Genomic DNA, 17966 nt, shown 5'->3' with positions numbered 1-17966 from the left:
TTGATCTTTTGAGTGACTGCATCGACCTTAGCACTCACATGGTCTAAGCCATTTACTTCAACATGCCTCCCTTTTGTGGTGTGTTTTCTACTTGAGCATGTCCAGTTCCCCATTAATAATGGATTTGGGCCATGTTCTCAATAAGTTGGTAAGCTTCATTGAAGGGTTTATCCATTAGAGCACCGCCAGTTGCAGTGTCTATGGTCATTCTTGTGTTGTAAAGTAGACCATTATAGAATGTATGGATGATGAGTTATTTCTCTAGAGTGTGATGAGTACATAGTCTCATCATATCCTTATATAGTTCCCAAGCTTCAAAAAGTGATTCTCCTTCTGTCTGTCTAGACGTAGTTATGTGATTTCTTAGTTATGATGTTTTGCTTGGAGGAAAATACCTGGCTAAAAATGCTTTTTTTAGTTTATTCCAAGTAGTGATAGAGTTAGAAGGTAGATACTACTCAAGCTTTGGCTCTATCTCTTAGGGAAAAGGGAAATAAACGTAAGTGAATCGCTTTAGGATTTACGTTATTAGTCTTTAGCGTGTCTTCATACTGTACAAACATTGATAGATGAAGATTTGGCTCCTCAGTGGGATTTCCTGACAACTGGTTCTGTTGCACAATTTGCAGTAGAGAAGTTTTTTCAATTCGAAGTTGTTCACCAGGATTACAGGTAGAACAATATTTAAGTGTGTCTCGTCTTAAGATGGGATTGTGAAGTCCTTAAGAGGACGATTATCTGGTTCATCCATAGGATCGAATACGGATCTAAGTTCTCGTACTCAGTGTTTGAGGTGAATGAAACGCTCGATTATAGGAATCAGTTGTTCTAACTCGTCTCCGGTTGAGCTAGTGTTGGGCATACAACCGATAAAAGAAAAATATAAAATATCTTAGTCTATATGTTACTACAACAGAATCACAATATTGATTGTTGGTCCCCGACAACGACACCAAAAACTTGATGTGTTGCTTTCGCAAGTGTACAGAATAATTAATTATAGTATAAAAAATGTTGAACCCGCAGAGACCAATGTCAACCTACTGTGATATATTTTCACATTGTAAATCTAAGGCTATCAGAAAATATTTTGTTTGAGAACGAATGAAAATTAATTGATTTGAAAATTAAAACAAACGGAGATCGGAATGTAATTTCCGGGTACCTTCGGGACTCAGATGAAATTCCGCACTTCGTTTTGTTAAAAAAAACATTTTTGGAGGAAATATTAATTTAAAAACACTACTCACTTTCGCGCACCACGTGTTATGTTTCGGAACCATAATTGTCTGTTATCGTTCCGCAAGTTACAATTTCGAAACACTTTTTGAAAACTGATAAGTCATAATTAATTAATAAGCGTTATTTCTGTTTTTAGAAATTAAACATATAAATTTTATGATCGGATACCGATCTCACACTGTCGCGCTATTAATCAGAATCTGAGTGTTTTCTCTATCGCACAAAGCTTTTTGACTTTTTAATATAAAATTTAGAACTAGAAAATTAATTTAATATTGAAAATCAATGCCAATGTATTTTACCGAGTCCCGTCGAAACGACGGTTCTTACATCCCAAGCTCTAAGAGCTTAGTCAGACATATTTATGGGAAATATAGTGATATTTATTAAAAATATATTAAATTAAACATAAAATTAATCTATTAAAAAGAACATAAACAATATATATATATATATATATATATATATATATATATATATATATAAGTGAATGAATCAGTCAGGACCGGAGCAATTGTATACGTGTGTGTAGAGTAAAAAAAATGCAAATTAACACTGAAAATAAACAGCAACAACAATGAACAATAACTGAAACTAAAAATCAAAAGTTTTATAATAATAAAAACAATAAAAGTATAAATAATAGAGACTAAAAAATAAAAATAGAAAACTAAAGTTGTAAATAAAGTAGAACCTGAAAATAAAAGTTGAATTAAAATTGATTCTAAAATTAAATTGCAAAAACGAGTTCCGGCAAGGTTGTTGAAATGTTTATCCAAGTACACACAGAAAAACTCATAATTCTAAGAAGCATCAGTCTCTCAATGTGAGAAACTGCAGCTTTTACAATAGCATAATTTATGCCTAAAAACAAATGCTCTAAAACTTCAATAACTTGGATAATCAAAACTTAAGATTTATGGCTATATATAGTGTTGGGAACTAATGAAAAGACTCTAAAATCATGTCGGAGGAGTGAGAGAGAGATTTGCTGAAGTGGGAGAAGACTGAGTATGGTCGTTGCTATTCTTCTGGCCTCAAAGTCCATGGCAGACGCCATGTCCTCATGGCGAACCCATGAGTGCAAAACTGGTTGGACGTGGATTGCAAGCTCCATGGCGAATGCCATGAGTGCTGAACTATGCCCTTTTTGTCTTTTCTTCAAGCTTAGGTGGCTCCATGACTGCCATGTCATGGAAAACATCATGATGAACGCCATAAGTGCAGAATTTGCCCCCTTTCTCCGTTCTTTTCCATTTTTATTCTGATTTCTTGCAAGGATGCTCCTACTTGAAAAATACATGAAATAGATATAATATACCATAATAAAACCATAAAATGGAAATAAAACGGACTAAAATGATATGTGTATCGAGTCAGAAACGTGATATGTTTCATGGTTATCAGTAACTATCAAAGGTTCCTTGTGTTAATGTTATTGTTTGTTTTATGTATGATATGGTTTGCACTAGATCAAATTTAACACATGACGTAAGTCAAGTTTGCAAGCTTATGTCAAAACAAGGTAAGCATTGTCATACCCCAAAATTTGTTCTCCCCTTTTCATTTCTACCTGAATTTTGGTTTGAGATTCCATCTGCATATCCATGACATCATAGTACATCCATTTGCATTGAGAAACTCAAAATCATAGGTTCAAGGGACTTGATCATACAAAGCATGGAAGGGAGGCTGAGCCCCCAAGCTAGGTTTCATTTTGATGGCTTAGATTATATTGGTGAGCCCTTCATTTTGGTTATCTTCATCATTGAGCATATGGGAAACCCTAATTCATTGGTGTTGGATTGCAAGCATCATCAGGGTCATTAAATCCCTAAAACCCTAATTTGCAATTATGGTCATATAATTCATTTATGTGTGCATTCAAGATTGAGATTCATCTGGTCATTCATGGAGGTTTCATTGGTTTGTTTAACAATTCATCAAAGGTCATATTTGTTCATGATCCCAATGCCTTAATCAAGGTGCGTTCATTCAAAATGTTGCATTTTTTGCTTAGTCAGGTTTCATTTGGATGGTTTTGCTTGATTGGGTTTCAAGTCTAGTAGCATGGCATATTTCATCTGGTTTAAGGGCATTGTGTTATTCAATCAAGATGACATTCATTTTCATCCATACAATTCAAACCGGTTCAAATCAATTCAATTTCATTCAATTCAATACAAGTTCAATACAAATATAATTTCCATTCACAATTTTTCCATCTCATTACAAAAATGTCCATGTCATACAAAAAAATACATTTTGGCCTATATTTACTACAATTGACTTTTGGTCAATAGTTGACATTTTGGTCAACTAGTTGACCAAAGTCAATTGTCCCTCCCTTGAACCCCTAAGACCTATTTCCACCCATCTTGCTTTTGATTCATAACTAAAAGTCATGTTTCCTTTTATTTCTTCATGGCCAAGTAACTTGGTCCATGACTTGGTCCATGTTCAGGTCAAACCACCAAATGGACCCGCGAGACCACCACTTGAACCTACAGCTTGCCAGCCAGACCACCACTTAGACCTGCAAAAAACCTCAAGAAACAATAAATTTTACATACATAAACCTTGATTAATTACACCATTCAAAATCCCATAAATAATTTTCAATCATTTGCATTCAACCATTGATTCCAATTCACATCTACAATCCAATTTCAAACCACTACACCTTCAATTCAAATTGCATACATAAGCCATATATTCAAAATTCCATACCCATACATTTATAACCATATATAATCAATATTAAACCATTTCAATACAATACTCTAAGCATAAAAATCATAAATCCATTCCATTGCAACATGTCCAAGCAAACATAATTCCTAGCAACTCCATGATTGATTTCCAAGCAATTTGAAATGGTTTGAACATGATTCACCAGCATAATGTTTCAACAGACCATTATATCACCTACATAATGCATAACAGGGCAAGGTGCATCATACACAATGATCTCACTTGCATACACTCAAGGTAAACTTCTTGCATAAAATTCACAAAAACCCAACCTGCATAACACTTCTCACAACTAACCACTAACATAAATTTCTAAACAATTGCTCCTCACCTCCAACTAACTAAACTGACTCTAACCAATTTCTCTCAACCACCTGTAACCAAATCTAATAGAACCAAAACAGAGAAACTTCTAACAGAAATAAAAGAAGGAGCATATCGATGAGAATGGTATAAAAACAAATTCGCTGCAATGCTAAAGGGGGATTTTTCTCAATCGTTAATCAAATTTCTGAAAACGATTCCATCATTCTTCATTCACTCTTCAGCATTTCACAATTCTTCACTCACAATTGTCTCAACCTCACGCACCACTTTTCTCTCACAACGATACGAACGACAACAACGAAAGCCTAACAGAAGTAGAAGGGTAGAAACGAACGAAGAAGGAAAGAGGAAAGGAGCACATTACCTGAGCCCCCGCGTCGGAGCAAGTCAGTGAGTTTCTTTTCTCCCCTTGATCCCTCAATTATGTGCGCAAGAAGGAGCCTCTGATGATTTTGATTTCGATGATGATTTGGTGTAGTAATGAACCCTGAGTGCTCTCGTTTCTTATTTCTTTTTTATTTCTCGTTTGAAACTTGGATTTGAGGAAGTGGAGTGTTGAACCGAGTTTGTTCTTAGCCGTGTTGTTCATGTTTCTTCGCATTTTATTTTTTTGTGGTGAATTGGCTTTGATGCGTTATACTGGACATGTTGCTGCTTTGACCTGGCTGTGAGAATGTGTGTGTTGGACTTGTTTGGATCCGGGTGATTGTTTGGAGCTTGGGCTCAGGCCCAAGCAATTTCTTTGTCCCCACCCCTTCAATCATGATTTCATTCTTGGCCCATTCATTGTTCATGCCATTAACACTGTTTTCAATCACTTAATTTACCTTATTAATCTTAATTGATTTTTTTATTAATCTTGCTTCTATTTTTTCTTATATTTTGATCCATAAATAATTTGCCATTTTATTAGAATTATGTTAGAGTTAGATTCTTGATCATGTATTTTTAATTAGGTTTAATTAGGATGGTTTAATCATTTTTCTTAATTAGATTTTGATTTTTTAGAAGCTAATTCCATATTGACTAATCTTGCCATGATTAGTATAATTTTTCATTAAGGTTTGATAATCCATACTAATTCATTTTGTTGATCTAATTCATGATTGGATAATATGCTTAAATGTTGATTTTGCCGTGATTTTCCATTAGGTTAACTTTCACTCAATTTGCCATTTACCTTGTGATTATCATCTTCATGTTTAGGTTAGGTTAAAATTTGATTGTGGTTTTGATTGTTAATCATACCTTTGTAATTTGATCCATTCATGTATACCATGTTTGCATGATTTCTTGAACCTTAGGTTAATTCCGTTTAATTGTCCATTGATTTTTGGTTATCTTGTAAATTGAAAATGTCATTTCAATTTGTGTGATGTATGTCTTGTGTATGTCACTTCTTTCACCATGATCATGAGATAAATCTTCATTTAATTGTCCATGATTGAATTCATTTCCTATTGACTTTATGATGACATTGAATATGTTTACTTTGATGCATTGTTTTCCATTTTCCTTAATCCATACTAACTCCATTTGCTTGTGTGTTTACCATGATCATGAGACTTTAAGTTCAATCTAAGTTATATTCTTATTATCATAATTTCTTATCATTTGCCTTGTATTGGTTGTTTACATGTGAGGACACAATGCAACTTGATTGTTTTAGGCATGATACTTGGGTTGTAACTTATATGGTTTCCATTATCTTTCCTTGTATTGTTTGGTACCATCCCCTCATTATCTTTCCAATGCATTCTAACTAAAAAAGATAAAATCAAACGATAAAAATACAATTTTCAAAAGACAAAAAGCACATTTTATCCAACATCAAGTATTTTTCCAAATCAAACTTACTACATAGCAACGTGAGTGCTTGATCCAACGTCAAGTACCTCATCTTCATTATCCTATCTCTTCTCAATCTATCTCTATCTCTTTCTACATTCTTCACACATTTTTTCACAATAAACTCTAAACGCTTGATCCAACGTCAAGTGCCTTTTAAAAATCTTTTCTCAATAAACTAGAATGCGAAAATGGGTGTACGTACTTGCACACAACATTCAAGTACTTAGGTTGTCGGTCGTACCTAGCTTATGGCCTGATTAATTGACTTCCATTCAAAACACCTAACAATAAAACAAGTTCAATCTGGTGCTCTAAGACAGAAAAAAAAAGTGGTTAGGATGCCACTATCCTCTCAACTCCCGAGTATTCTGATTGTTGGTCATACTTAGTCAAGTGTTAGATACTTGTCTCCCTCTAAGTACCAATGATTAAACTCTCCAAACCATTTCATAATCAAAAACTTATTTTGGATGAAAAAGAGTGGTTACGATGCAACTATCCTCTCAACTCCCAGGTATTCAGATTATTGGTCGTACTTAGCCAAGGGTTAGATACTTATCCCCATATCTAAAATCAACCACAACCAATCAAATCATTTTCTTCCTTAGGGCATCTTTGCAAAACCTTTTCAGAAAGGGCATGTTACTTCCATTCTATCGTGAACGAAGCTTAAGCCTCACATGCGTGAGCAAACAAGTAATATTTAACTGCTAGAATATGATCAAAGCGCATCCATTCTACCACAAACAGACAAACACTTAAGCCTCTCATGATGTGAGCATACAAGCAAATATAACCGCTAGAATGTGAATATTAACATTGTCCATTAAAAATAAACCAACAAATACTCCATTTTGAGATCGGAACTACGGAGCTCTGACTTCCTTATTGTACGAATGAGGATACGTATGCACAAGGGTTTGAAACCTTGGAGAACACATTAATAATTATTTTCTTTTCTGATCTTATTTCTCATCTCATTACCCGATATCAAGTAACATTCGGATAATAACATCCATACGCATGATACAAGCATAATGGTTCTCATCGAGTACGATAGATATGAGGGGTGCTAATACCTTCCCCTTGCATAACCGAATTATGAATCCTCTCTTGGTTGTGAAGATCATTCTCTTGGGGTTTTATCACTATTTTCCCTTTCCTTTGGAATAAATAAAATTTGGGTGCGACTCACCGATAACCCCTATAAAACTGACTTGGGACACCGATAACCCCTATAAAACTGACTTGGGACACCATTGCATTAAACAATCATATTTGTATTCATATCTTCAACCCCTCTATCCAATATGGTGAATAAGAAAGTAGCAACTCTGACCAACAGTAGTTTCGGCGATGAGGATGCCATGGAGGAAATGTGTTCCACCATGGATGATTTACGTCGCCATAATCAAATTCTAGAGGACAACGTTCTTCACATCCAACAACATCAGCAGGAGGCAGACCCTCTTTAAGAGATTGAAGTTCTAGACCCTAACCTCTCTCCAACTTTCCAAAAAACACACAGATAGAGCTTCTCATTATTCTGTGTGAGCTAGCCCTATGTATGTGTCCAAATAGCCCAAAAACACCTAAAATAGCCCTCCGAACACAAGGCTACCCATATTGTACTCCCTCCCATCACTATTATAAGCAAAAAAGTAACCTTAAATCTTGATCACTATTATAAGCAAAAAAGTCAATAACTTTGAAATTAGTTAATACTTGTATTACTAGAATACCTTTGATTAAATTCAAAAGCATTTAATATTGGTAGTTGATTCATCAAATATAACTAAAGATATTACCGTAAATTTTACTTTGACTCTACATAAAATCAAAAAAATTAACTACACTTAACTAACTTTATTAATCAGTATAAAATTAATTACTTTTATTTATAATTGTGACAGGAGCGAGTACTTTTTTAGCAATATATATATATATATATATATATATATATATATATATATATATATATATATATATATATATATATATATATATATATATATATATATAAATTGCCTAGTCTTTAGAGAAAAATAATTATTTAATTTTATATTTATTAACCGTTGAAATTTAATATAAATTCTATATATCTAGTGTCAACATATCGTAACTCTATAAATATCATCACCTAATTAACTTTTTTTTAATCTTCGTAATTTAGTCAATATTTCATTTTAGAGAAAGTATATTACTTAAGCTATTGAGATTTTTTTTTTATCAAGGTTGAGATAGTTTATTTAATATGCTTGATACATACTACTTATTAGTAGCCGTCGTTCTAAATAAATGGTAAATAGTTCTCAACGTAGTGATTTAGAGATATACTAAACAATGAGTAAGTTACAACTTGGCCACTTATTAAAGTGACAGTTATATTAACAAAGAAGCATGTGAAGAAATGGTAAAATTCCAAAACCCAAACCTAGATTTGATCAAAATTGACTAAAGTAATTGCTTTTATATATTTTCCCATCAGTTTTTCCTTTATTCTCTTTGCGTCAGGTTGTCTTGTTCTTTCTTTTCTTTTTTTAAACAGTTTTCTCAGCACTATCCGTTGAGAAGCCGTTAAATAAACTAATACTACACATGTTATCACCATTATATATTGACTATACCTAATTATGGTCGATAATGAGTTAATGACAAACATTATATGCTACATCACAATTCACATGTCATTCAATGTATGGCCAGATTTTCATATTCACCCCAAATAAAATATAAGATTGGTCACAGGCACCTATAGTGTCGTAAATACAACAGTAAAAGTAGCTACCACTATGTAGATTGTGAATGTCGCTGTAAACAGTAAAAAAAAGTCAGCATTATATCAATAAGTAAACAAGAGATATATGAAGATGGAAAAAAACACAAACATAAACCTCCACTGCTCTAAGGTAAAAGCAAGTTTGCAGTCATGGTTGCCAACTAGACAATGCAAAAGTTCATCAGCATACCTTGCTTCGTTTTTGTCTCCCCAAAGTTGAGTTCATAGAAAACAGTTATTGGAAGCAGAATCAACTGCTCCTCATCTGTAAAAATGATCCTTTTTATTTTATTATAAAGTAAACCAAGGCAGAGAAAAATACCTTGATTTGGTGTAGAGATATCTTCAGTAAACCAATGTAGAGATATTGTCATGTATGTGTATTACATAGTGCTCTAAGCAATGAAGGGGTTTGATCCATCCGTATGACAAAAGATTCATTCAAGACCTTTCAATGTACTTCAAAAGCAAAATTAAGCATCTACGACCAAAAGAAGTGTCAGAAAAAAACTGAAATAAATAATTATGCTAAATTATAGGTGGTTATAACATATTAATTTCTTCTAGTTGAGAATGATCTTTTCTAGTTTGACACTTGTGAAGTGTGATTTGGGAAGGTGATTGTGGATTTTTTGGAGTCTGATTGTTGAAATTTACGGGTTTTTATATTTATTAGTCCATTTTACATGTCGTGGATGATCTGATGTTAAAAGTTTGAGTTGGTGTCCAGGGTTGGATCATACAGTATAAAACATCTTGGATTCTTTAGTAAGCAGCAAAATGAGGGACTCAACTTAAAGTCTCATTTGAGGAATACAATTAAAAGTATCACTTAGAGGACTCAATATAAGGTATCGCTTAAAGCTTAAAGTTTCGTTTGAGGCACTCAACTAAAGTCTTGCTTGAAGGATTCAACTTAAAATCTCGTTTGAGGAATCAACTTGAAGTCTTACTTAAGGGAATCAACTTGAACTCTCGCTTAAGGGAATCAATTTGGAATCTCGCTTAAGGGATAATTCTGTTTTGCCTATGAAAAGATAGATTGAAGGGAGGCAAGACAAGTCAATTCGGGGTGAGTACGTAGTTGACACCATACGTTGCGCAAGGTTAGGTTCTAGTCTCCATCTACCAAGACGCTCCTATTGTGTGTAACACTCGCTCATTGTCGGTATCACTCACCCTTGTTGAATTTGGGTCAAATCAGCCATCAGAGACTTATAAAATATGGGAATTGACGTGTTTGTAGACACTAATGGCAGAAAATCATATTCAAGTCAAGAGAGGAGCAATGTTCTCTGAAAAAATAAGGAAGTACAAAAATTAACAAACAAATATTAGATTTTTTTTATCAATTAAATATTATAAGAAATAAAAAAATTAATAAAAACAATTAAATAAAAACTACATCTCACATAATTTTTTTATATATACACAAGTGGTGATTTTATTTATTAAATATTTATTGATTTTTTTTCAACAAAATTATATCATCACACTGGTAAAAAAAATTGATTTGATAGCCTCAAAAAAATATGATTTAAATCATATAATATATTTATAAGATGATAATTAATACTAGATTATTAATATAAATCTATTTTTTCTTAATTTTTTATTTAAAAATATTTGTTGATCTTTATATTAACCTCCTTTAGTATCCGTTCTTGATAAACACTATTCGATTAATCTCCTTAATCAGGTGAGATCATAATCATCCTATTTGTAGAAGGAATAAGTTGTATTTTCTTTTTTACGTGAATTTTTTTTATACTTGTCATGTCATCAAAGACCATTTAAGAAATGTCATTTTTTAGATCTCTATGTTTAAGTGATCCCGTCCTCTATAACTCTCATGTAACGTCTCCATATTTTGTAACCACCATACAATCATGGAATTATCTCGTAATCGTTGTAGGAGACTTTTCATATCGTCTTCTAACACCCTTAAAGTAATCAGATCCGGCTTGATCATGTCGTCAACCAGTGTTCTTTACAGACCGAGACCGACTTGGTCATGCCATAGACCATACTCCCTGTGTTTGAGATCCAACTTGCTCATATTTATATAGTTCAACATGTTTGTTCCTCCCTACTTAGTCTCAACAAATTCGATCTTAGAAATTCCCGAATGCCTTCTAACATAATTAACTTTATATATAATTAAAAAAATTCATTGATAATATTTTTGTTTTAAAATAATTTAAACTCTATAATATCACTCATTTTTTTTCAATAATTTACTTTTATTCATTGAATCTCAATTCACCAAATTACTTCACTAACTATAGTTCATAAAAATATTTTAATAAATAAAATTAATTTTATTTAAATGTTTATTTTTTAAAAACTACACACAATCTAAATAAAATATTTTTTATGAGAGAAGAATAGTCACCCAATATATCTTGATTAAATATATCATATATTTTTATATAAGAAATTGTAAATCATATTAGCATGAATAGTATTTTAGAAGCAAAGATTAAAAAAGTCAAAAACATTAAAACTAAACAAAAAGGAAACTGAAGCATAATGTAAAGAAAAAAAAATCATTAGTATTGTTTTCTATGCACAGTGAATTAATTTGGGGTGCTTTTCATAAATTGAAATGATGCTTTGAAAATTAATATCATAGGGTGAATTTACAACTATTAAAAGATAGATTGCCACAAGTTATAATTATGATTTTTCCAATGGCATGTAATGTGACATATTTTTAAACCAATAAATTATTTACAATTTATATGGATAATATTACCCAATTTATTTTATTGAGTAATGAAGTTGCCCCCATATTAGAAGCCAGCAGAGCTCGTGATCAGCTGAGAGAATAAGAGGTGATAGATTTAAGATTCCCATAAAAGTTAAAAATGGGATCACATAAGGAATTATTGCCCCTGAAAATATTTATTTAAATATATAGGAGTAATTTCAACGTACTATATCATAGAACACAAATTGGACCTTCGATTATTTTTTATTGGCAATTATAGAGTATAAATTTATGGTTGTTAGTAGGGGTGTGTCAATAAGAACACTAAAGGGAAGGGAGATTTTGTTCGAGGGTGGAAAGACATATTCCCTCAATTCAGAAATGATTGATTTATTTGAAATAAAAAAATATTTAAAATGAATTATTCATATTAACTTTGAATGCATATTTTCAATTTCATGTATTTAGGGCTCGTGCTTCTCCTTATGTCATTTCATTTTTTTTCTCCGTAGGAGACATGATTCACCATTTGACGCATCACTCCCCTCATCCTCCCGCAGGCATCAGGTTTCACAGTGTCACCTCCTACCAATGATGTTGTTTATCTAGTCTCACCTCCTACTAATGATGTTGTTGATCTAGTGTCACCTCTAGAGGGTGAGGTTGCTGTGGATGTTGAGCCATAGGCTTTTGGAGATGGTCTAGTTGATTTGTCCTTACCTCCTTTGCATCCAGACCATACTGTCAGACATATCTGGGACGGAGAGGTAACATTAGTTGGATTCTTTATTTATTTATACGTTAATTTTAATTTATGATATTGATTATTTATGACAAATTTCAGGAGCGTGATCCGCAAAAGTTTCTTGACCACGAGAGGAAGATTGATGCGTTGTCTCAGCAGAAAGAGGATTGATTTCAGTCAGTTTTGTCCTTATCTGGCCTGAAGAACTTATGCATGACCGGTTATACTGCGGTCAACCACATGATGCTTAATGCAACCGTGGAGAGATGACACTCGGATACCTCATCGTTTCATCTCCCATATGGTGAAATATATATCACATTCGATGATGTCTCGTGTTTGCTACATCTTCCGATCATGGGAGAATGACCAAAGACAAGGCACTCGAGATGATGGTAGAGTATCTGGGGGATGATCCAGGGGAGGCGGTGGAGGACTTAGATAAGACCAGGGGTGCTCATGTTAGATTTGTATACCTGAAGAAGGTATATGAGGATGCGATCCTGAGTGCACAACATGCTAATAATGATGATGAGCAGGTGGCGCTCCATAGATCACATGCATTGAGAGCATACCGATTTTATTTGGTTGGCACTATAATTTTTATGGACAAGAGTGTTACCTATGCAGACGTCATCTACCTACGTTACTTCGTGGATTTCAAGTTTTGAGACTTACACTAAGGATATGCCAAATGCTACTACTTTTTCCCCGCTCAGAGGGAACCAGGCGACCAAGCCTTACAGAGTTTATCTTGACTATTTGGTTGCTGAGGACATGTACTTTAACAACTATGTTGATCATCTTGAGACGTGACCATTTGACGAGATAATGTTATACTCTTGATGGTTGGCCTGCGGATCGCATCTCACTGCTTCTCAACTGTCAGAGCGCATCATACGGAAGTTCGGTTACACTCAGACCATTCTCAAGCACCCTGCTGTCTCTGCTCCTCATGCCATGACACGTAGACAGATAAATGACATGTGTTGATGGTTATGAGAGTCATATGGTACCGGAGGAGGCAAAAACTACCATAAATGAGAGCGACTTGAGATACACCGAACGGTACATTAAATGGTTCTTCAAGGTGTCACATCCGTACATGCCGCATGCTGCTCTAGGAGATCCGTTGAGACCATCTCGTCGGGAGATACTAGAGGAAGAGTAGACACATCTAGATCATGCTGAGGATGTCTTGCCTATGTGTCGTCGCATAGTGGAGATTGTGCGGGCAGACATTGACAGAGGTATCTTCCCAGATGGGTCTGATAGGAGGTAGGTCTTAGATGCCATCATGTCGAAGGCAAATGAGACATTGTTGTACTTGAGACAGCGCCGGAGGACAGGGGGATTGATGGCCGAGGAGGTAGAGGAGAGGTTGTCAGACACACATAATACTCTCTTATCACATAGTTGTAGTATTATGGTTTGTACTTTATTTTGACGGTCTTACTACTTTATTGATCTCGATTGTACGATATTTTTGACATTTATTGATATTTTATTTTCGTATGACATATTTGGTCCATCTGAAATTATGTATGTCTATTTTATTTTATTTTCGATTGTATGTTATATTTTAAATCTTCATCTAAACATATATAAACAACATTTAACATGAAATACTTGTTATGATACGTTTCAGAAACGTATCTCCAGAATATTCATGAAGATGCATCTCCAATATAATTCAAATGTAAATGACTTATGAGTGAGATGTATTGAATGTTTTAAATTATTCCGGAGATGCATCTCCGAAATATTTTAACGTTTATTCAGAAATTTGTGCGTCCGAAGATGCATTTTTAAAAACTAGGAGCATTTAAATAATGTCAAGTGGTGGTTAAGAAATATTATGGGTGCATAAAAAATCTATAAAAAGAACACTAAAATAAATGTCCATCAAAAGCCCAAATATAAATGGGCCTAACCGCTAGAACTCAAGTGTGAAATGTGAATGAATCAAAGAAAGCAAGACGACGAAAAGAGACTAGAGAAATCCACACCGCTTCTCGTTTCTTACACTAATAACACTAACAATGCAAACTCTTCTACCGCCGGCATCATGCGCCGGCAGGCTCACGGCGGTTCCACTCTCAGTCTCATCCATTTCCGTCCCACGTCTTCCCCGAAGAGTTCTCATCCCGAATTCCTCTCCCTCACTCCCTCTCAAGCTTACCGCTTCTTCTCCCTTTTTCAGTTCCTACATTTCTCACCGACCATGGAACCTTCCCTTCACCGTAACCGCTTCTACCCAACCCTCTCCACCTTTCACTCCTTCCAACGAAGAATCAGAAAAAGCAAAACTCGATCAGGTACGCACACACTCTCTCTCTTTAACCTATCACTGAATGTGAATTTTCTGAATTCCCGATGCATCTTCATTTACTCGTTTGTTAAATTGAATTGAATTTCTAGGGTTTGAGTCAGTGCAATTTACATTGTAGCGTTACAATTGAGGTTTTGTTGCTGTGCAGGTTTCCAAGAGATTGGAGAAAACGGCGAGGCATTTTAAGCGTTTAGGTAGTTTAGGATTTTGGGGTCAGCTAGTGTGCACCATTGTATCAGCTGTCATACTGTCGTTTTCAGTTATCGTTACCGGAAAAGTCACTTCTCCGGCAACATTTTATGCTACAGCCGGTGGAATAGCAGCTGCATTCATTTCAGTGTTTTGGTCCTTTGGCTATATCCGGCTCTCCGAGAGGCTTCGCAAGACTGCAAACGATCCTACCAAGGTTTTTTTAATTTGTTCTTAGTTTAAATTCGAATAATTGAATTTGCTTAGGAATGTGAATGGTGTTAATTGTTATAACTTGTAACTGTTTCAATCAAATTTATGTGAAATCAATGCGTGTATATAACATTGAATACTAATTTAGAGATGTTTAGATTGATGTATTTGAGCTTATCTGATGATATAATAAGCAATTGTGAGACTGTTTGAGATAACTTATGGAAATAAGTTATGGCATGCCTTTAAGCTTTTGTCATCTTATTTGCATAAAATCTCTAAGATAGTTTAAGAAAATAACTTATAGCTTATATTAATTGTGTGTTTGGTTGTGCGGTGAGAAGAATTGATTCTGAGTGAATTGATTTTGTTTATAAGTGAGTTGATGTAAAGTGATATATGTTTGAATACATTTATGTAAAAGTGAGTTGAACAATAAAATTCAGTGTAAAATATCACGTTTAAACTCAAAATTACAAATTTTAACTTTAAGTAGAATCAATTCTGGAGGCAGAATCAATTCTACTTTATAAGAACCAAACACCTCAAAATCATTCCAAAAGTGCTTTTGGCTCTTCAAAAAGCTAATCCAAACATACACTAAAGCAATTTGAGTTGGTTTTATCTTTTGTTATAGAAATAACTTATTTATAAAAACTTATATGATTACAAGTGTTGAATTATATTGTTTATCCAAATAGGACGTAGTGATTATTAATGGTGTGAATGTAGGTTGAGCTTTTAGTTGTTGTTCCAGGCACCCCCTCGATCTGATGTAGTGAAAAGCTTACAGAATGGTATAGTATTGAACCTTTTGGGGATGGGTGCTGCTATTCTCGGTATGCAAGCCACAGTTGGATTCTTGGTTGCAAAGGCTCTAACTTCCTCTGCCAACCCATATTATCAGGGGATCGCTCCTGGTTCAAGCCCTGTTCTCGCGTTGGATGTCTTTTTGGTGCAGGTAACACTTATTGGTTGTTCAATATAAAGTAAAGTTGCCTCCTAAATAGGAAATTTAAGTTATTTTATCCACATTGCTCTCAACTGTTCTCTTTCCTGTGTTTTGCAAGCTTTGGCCTTCTTTGATAATAACGCAATTAAACATGTTTTCATTCTCCAGTAGAAAAACTTTGTATAAGGTCATCATTTTTCCATTATGGATAACAACTCTATCTATATGGTTTTCTGGCATTAGTCATTGTCGATGTTCTTCAGTTAAAGTTATAAAATAATAAATTAGGGGAATGATTAGACTATTGTTATTTGGGGGGTGAAGTTGGGGTAGATGAAGCCAAACTTTACAATTGCAATGAGAGCACAAATAACTGAATTCCCTTGATGCAAATAACTTCTCACTTAGCTATGTAGTACTAGATACATAATACTCTATTTCAAGGTATGAATGAAATGCAAATGATTTCCATCTTTTAAGGTATGAATGAAATGCAAATGATTTCCATCAATAGAAAAAAACTGGTGTTTGGTTTATTTTAAGTTTTCAGTTGATGATAAGTTTTCATATAATAAGAAAAATGCTATCTACTTTTATTTTTACTACCATGCTCAAGATTTTCTAATGGTGAGGACGACCGAATCTTGTTTCCAATGCTTTTCTCAAATCACAAAACAAGGAAATAGAACACAAAAAAAGTGATATTTTTGTAGTTATTAGTGAGAACATCTTAAATTGAAAGTGAAAACTTCAACAACAAACTAATGTGAGTAACACTAACTGTGTTGGATACAATATCTATGGTGCCAGGCTTCAAGTATTAACTTTAGTATAATTCTTTGTTTTACAGGCTTCGGCAAACACAATTCTCTCTCATTTCCTTGGACTTCTTTTCTCACTAGAATTATTGAGATCAGTCACATTGCCGCCTTCAGAAGCTCTTCCATTTCTCAAGTTTGCATAAGGTGTGCCTCAAGTCTGGTAGAATGATTTCACGCACACAAAATTTTGTTTCTAGTGGTTGTTTTCTAAATGAATTGTGTTGAATCTTGATGCAGCATTTTAAGGCCCTCTTTGTTGGTGGTTGACATCTTATATTTCCAAATTGAAAAGAACCGGTTCAATGTTGTTAATAAGCGGGAAACATGACAGCTCCTCAAGAAATCAGGATCCATGAGCAGATTATCACAGTAGCGGGGGGTTCACCGCACTGTTGACAGTTTGGAAATAATCGTGTAAGAATGGGGAACTTTCAAATTGCAACTTTTGAAGCTGTTGTATATTAGACCTGTCATGCAATATCAGTTTTTTTAAACTCAAAATTACATGTCTATCTGTTTAATAAGAGATTGTGCAGGATTGGTTTTGATTCTCTTGCAGGATTCATAGGCTAGTGGGTTTATAAGCAGATATTTAATCGATCTTTGCAAACCTCAGGATTATAAGCTATTTTTAATAATGTATTTAAAAGTTGCACAACTGCAATACATAGAAAGTCTGGATTTAACACGATTATTTCTTTAAAAATTGTTGGAAATTTAGGTGTAAAAAGAGTGTAGTACATGTTTCTAATTTAACTTAAAGCATGTCATGATTGTGAAGCAATAAGTTAATTCAATGGAAAATTGTACTTTTATAGTAATCAAGAACATTTTGGAGGGACTACCAGTGCTTGACATTATCAAACAGAGGAGTTACACAAATTTGTATGTTTGATTTGCGTGACAAAAGGATATTCAAGGAATTTACTCATATTTCTAGTTTAACGAAAATTAACTTTGTTTGATTTATTAGTAAAACAATTTTGACTTCAAATTTCAATTGATATAAAAGTAAAATACCCATTTTGATAAAAACAGGAAAATATTT

General features: G+C 33.8%; 1 protein-coding gene and 1 non-coding gene across 2 annotated transcripts; both read left to right on the top strand.

Moving 5' to 3' along the window:
- The first annotated feature begins 263 nt into the window (after positions 1–263).
- LOC127099436 (small nucleolar RNA R71) lies at positions 264–371 on the top strand. The gene has a single exon (XR_007793938.1). It is a non-coding gene; the product is annotated as a small nucleolar RNA R71 (small nucleolar RNA).
- A 13996-nt stretch (positions 372–14367) lies between these two features.
- LOC127097915 (protein TIC 21, chloroplastic) lies at positions 14368–17464 on the top strand. The gene is made up of 5 exons (XM_051036401.1): positions 14368–14729; positions 14892–15149; positions 15903–16106; positions 16948–17062; positions 17156–17464. The coding sequence occupies exons 1-4, from the start codon at positions 14454–14456 to the stop codon at positions 17059–17061; spliced, it is 852 nt and encodes a 283-aa protein (XP_050892358.1). The 5' UTR covers positions 14368–14453; the 3' UTR covers position 17062; positions 17156–17464.
- The last annotated feature ends 502 nt before the right edge of the window (positions 17465–17966 follow it).

This window comes from Lathyrus oleraceus, chromosome 6, assembly GCF_024323335.1.
Source record: "Lathyrus oleraceus cultivar Zhongwan6 chromosome 6, CAAS_Psat_ZW6_1.0, whole genome shotgun sequence".
Lineage (NCBI taxonomy): Eukaryota > Viridiplantae > Streptophyta > Magnoliopsida > Fabales > Fabaceae > Lathyrus > Lathyrus oleraceus.
This window is presented reverse-complemented; position numbering and strand designations above follow the sequence as displayed.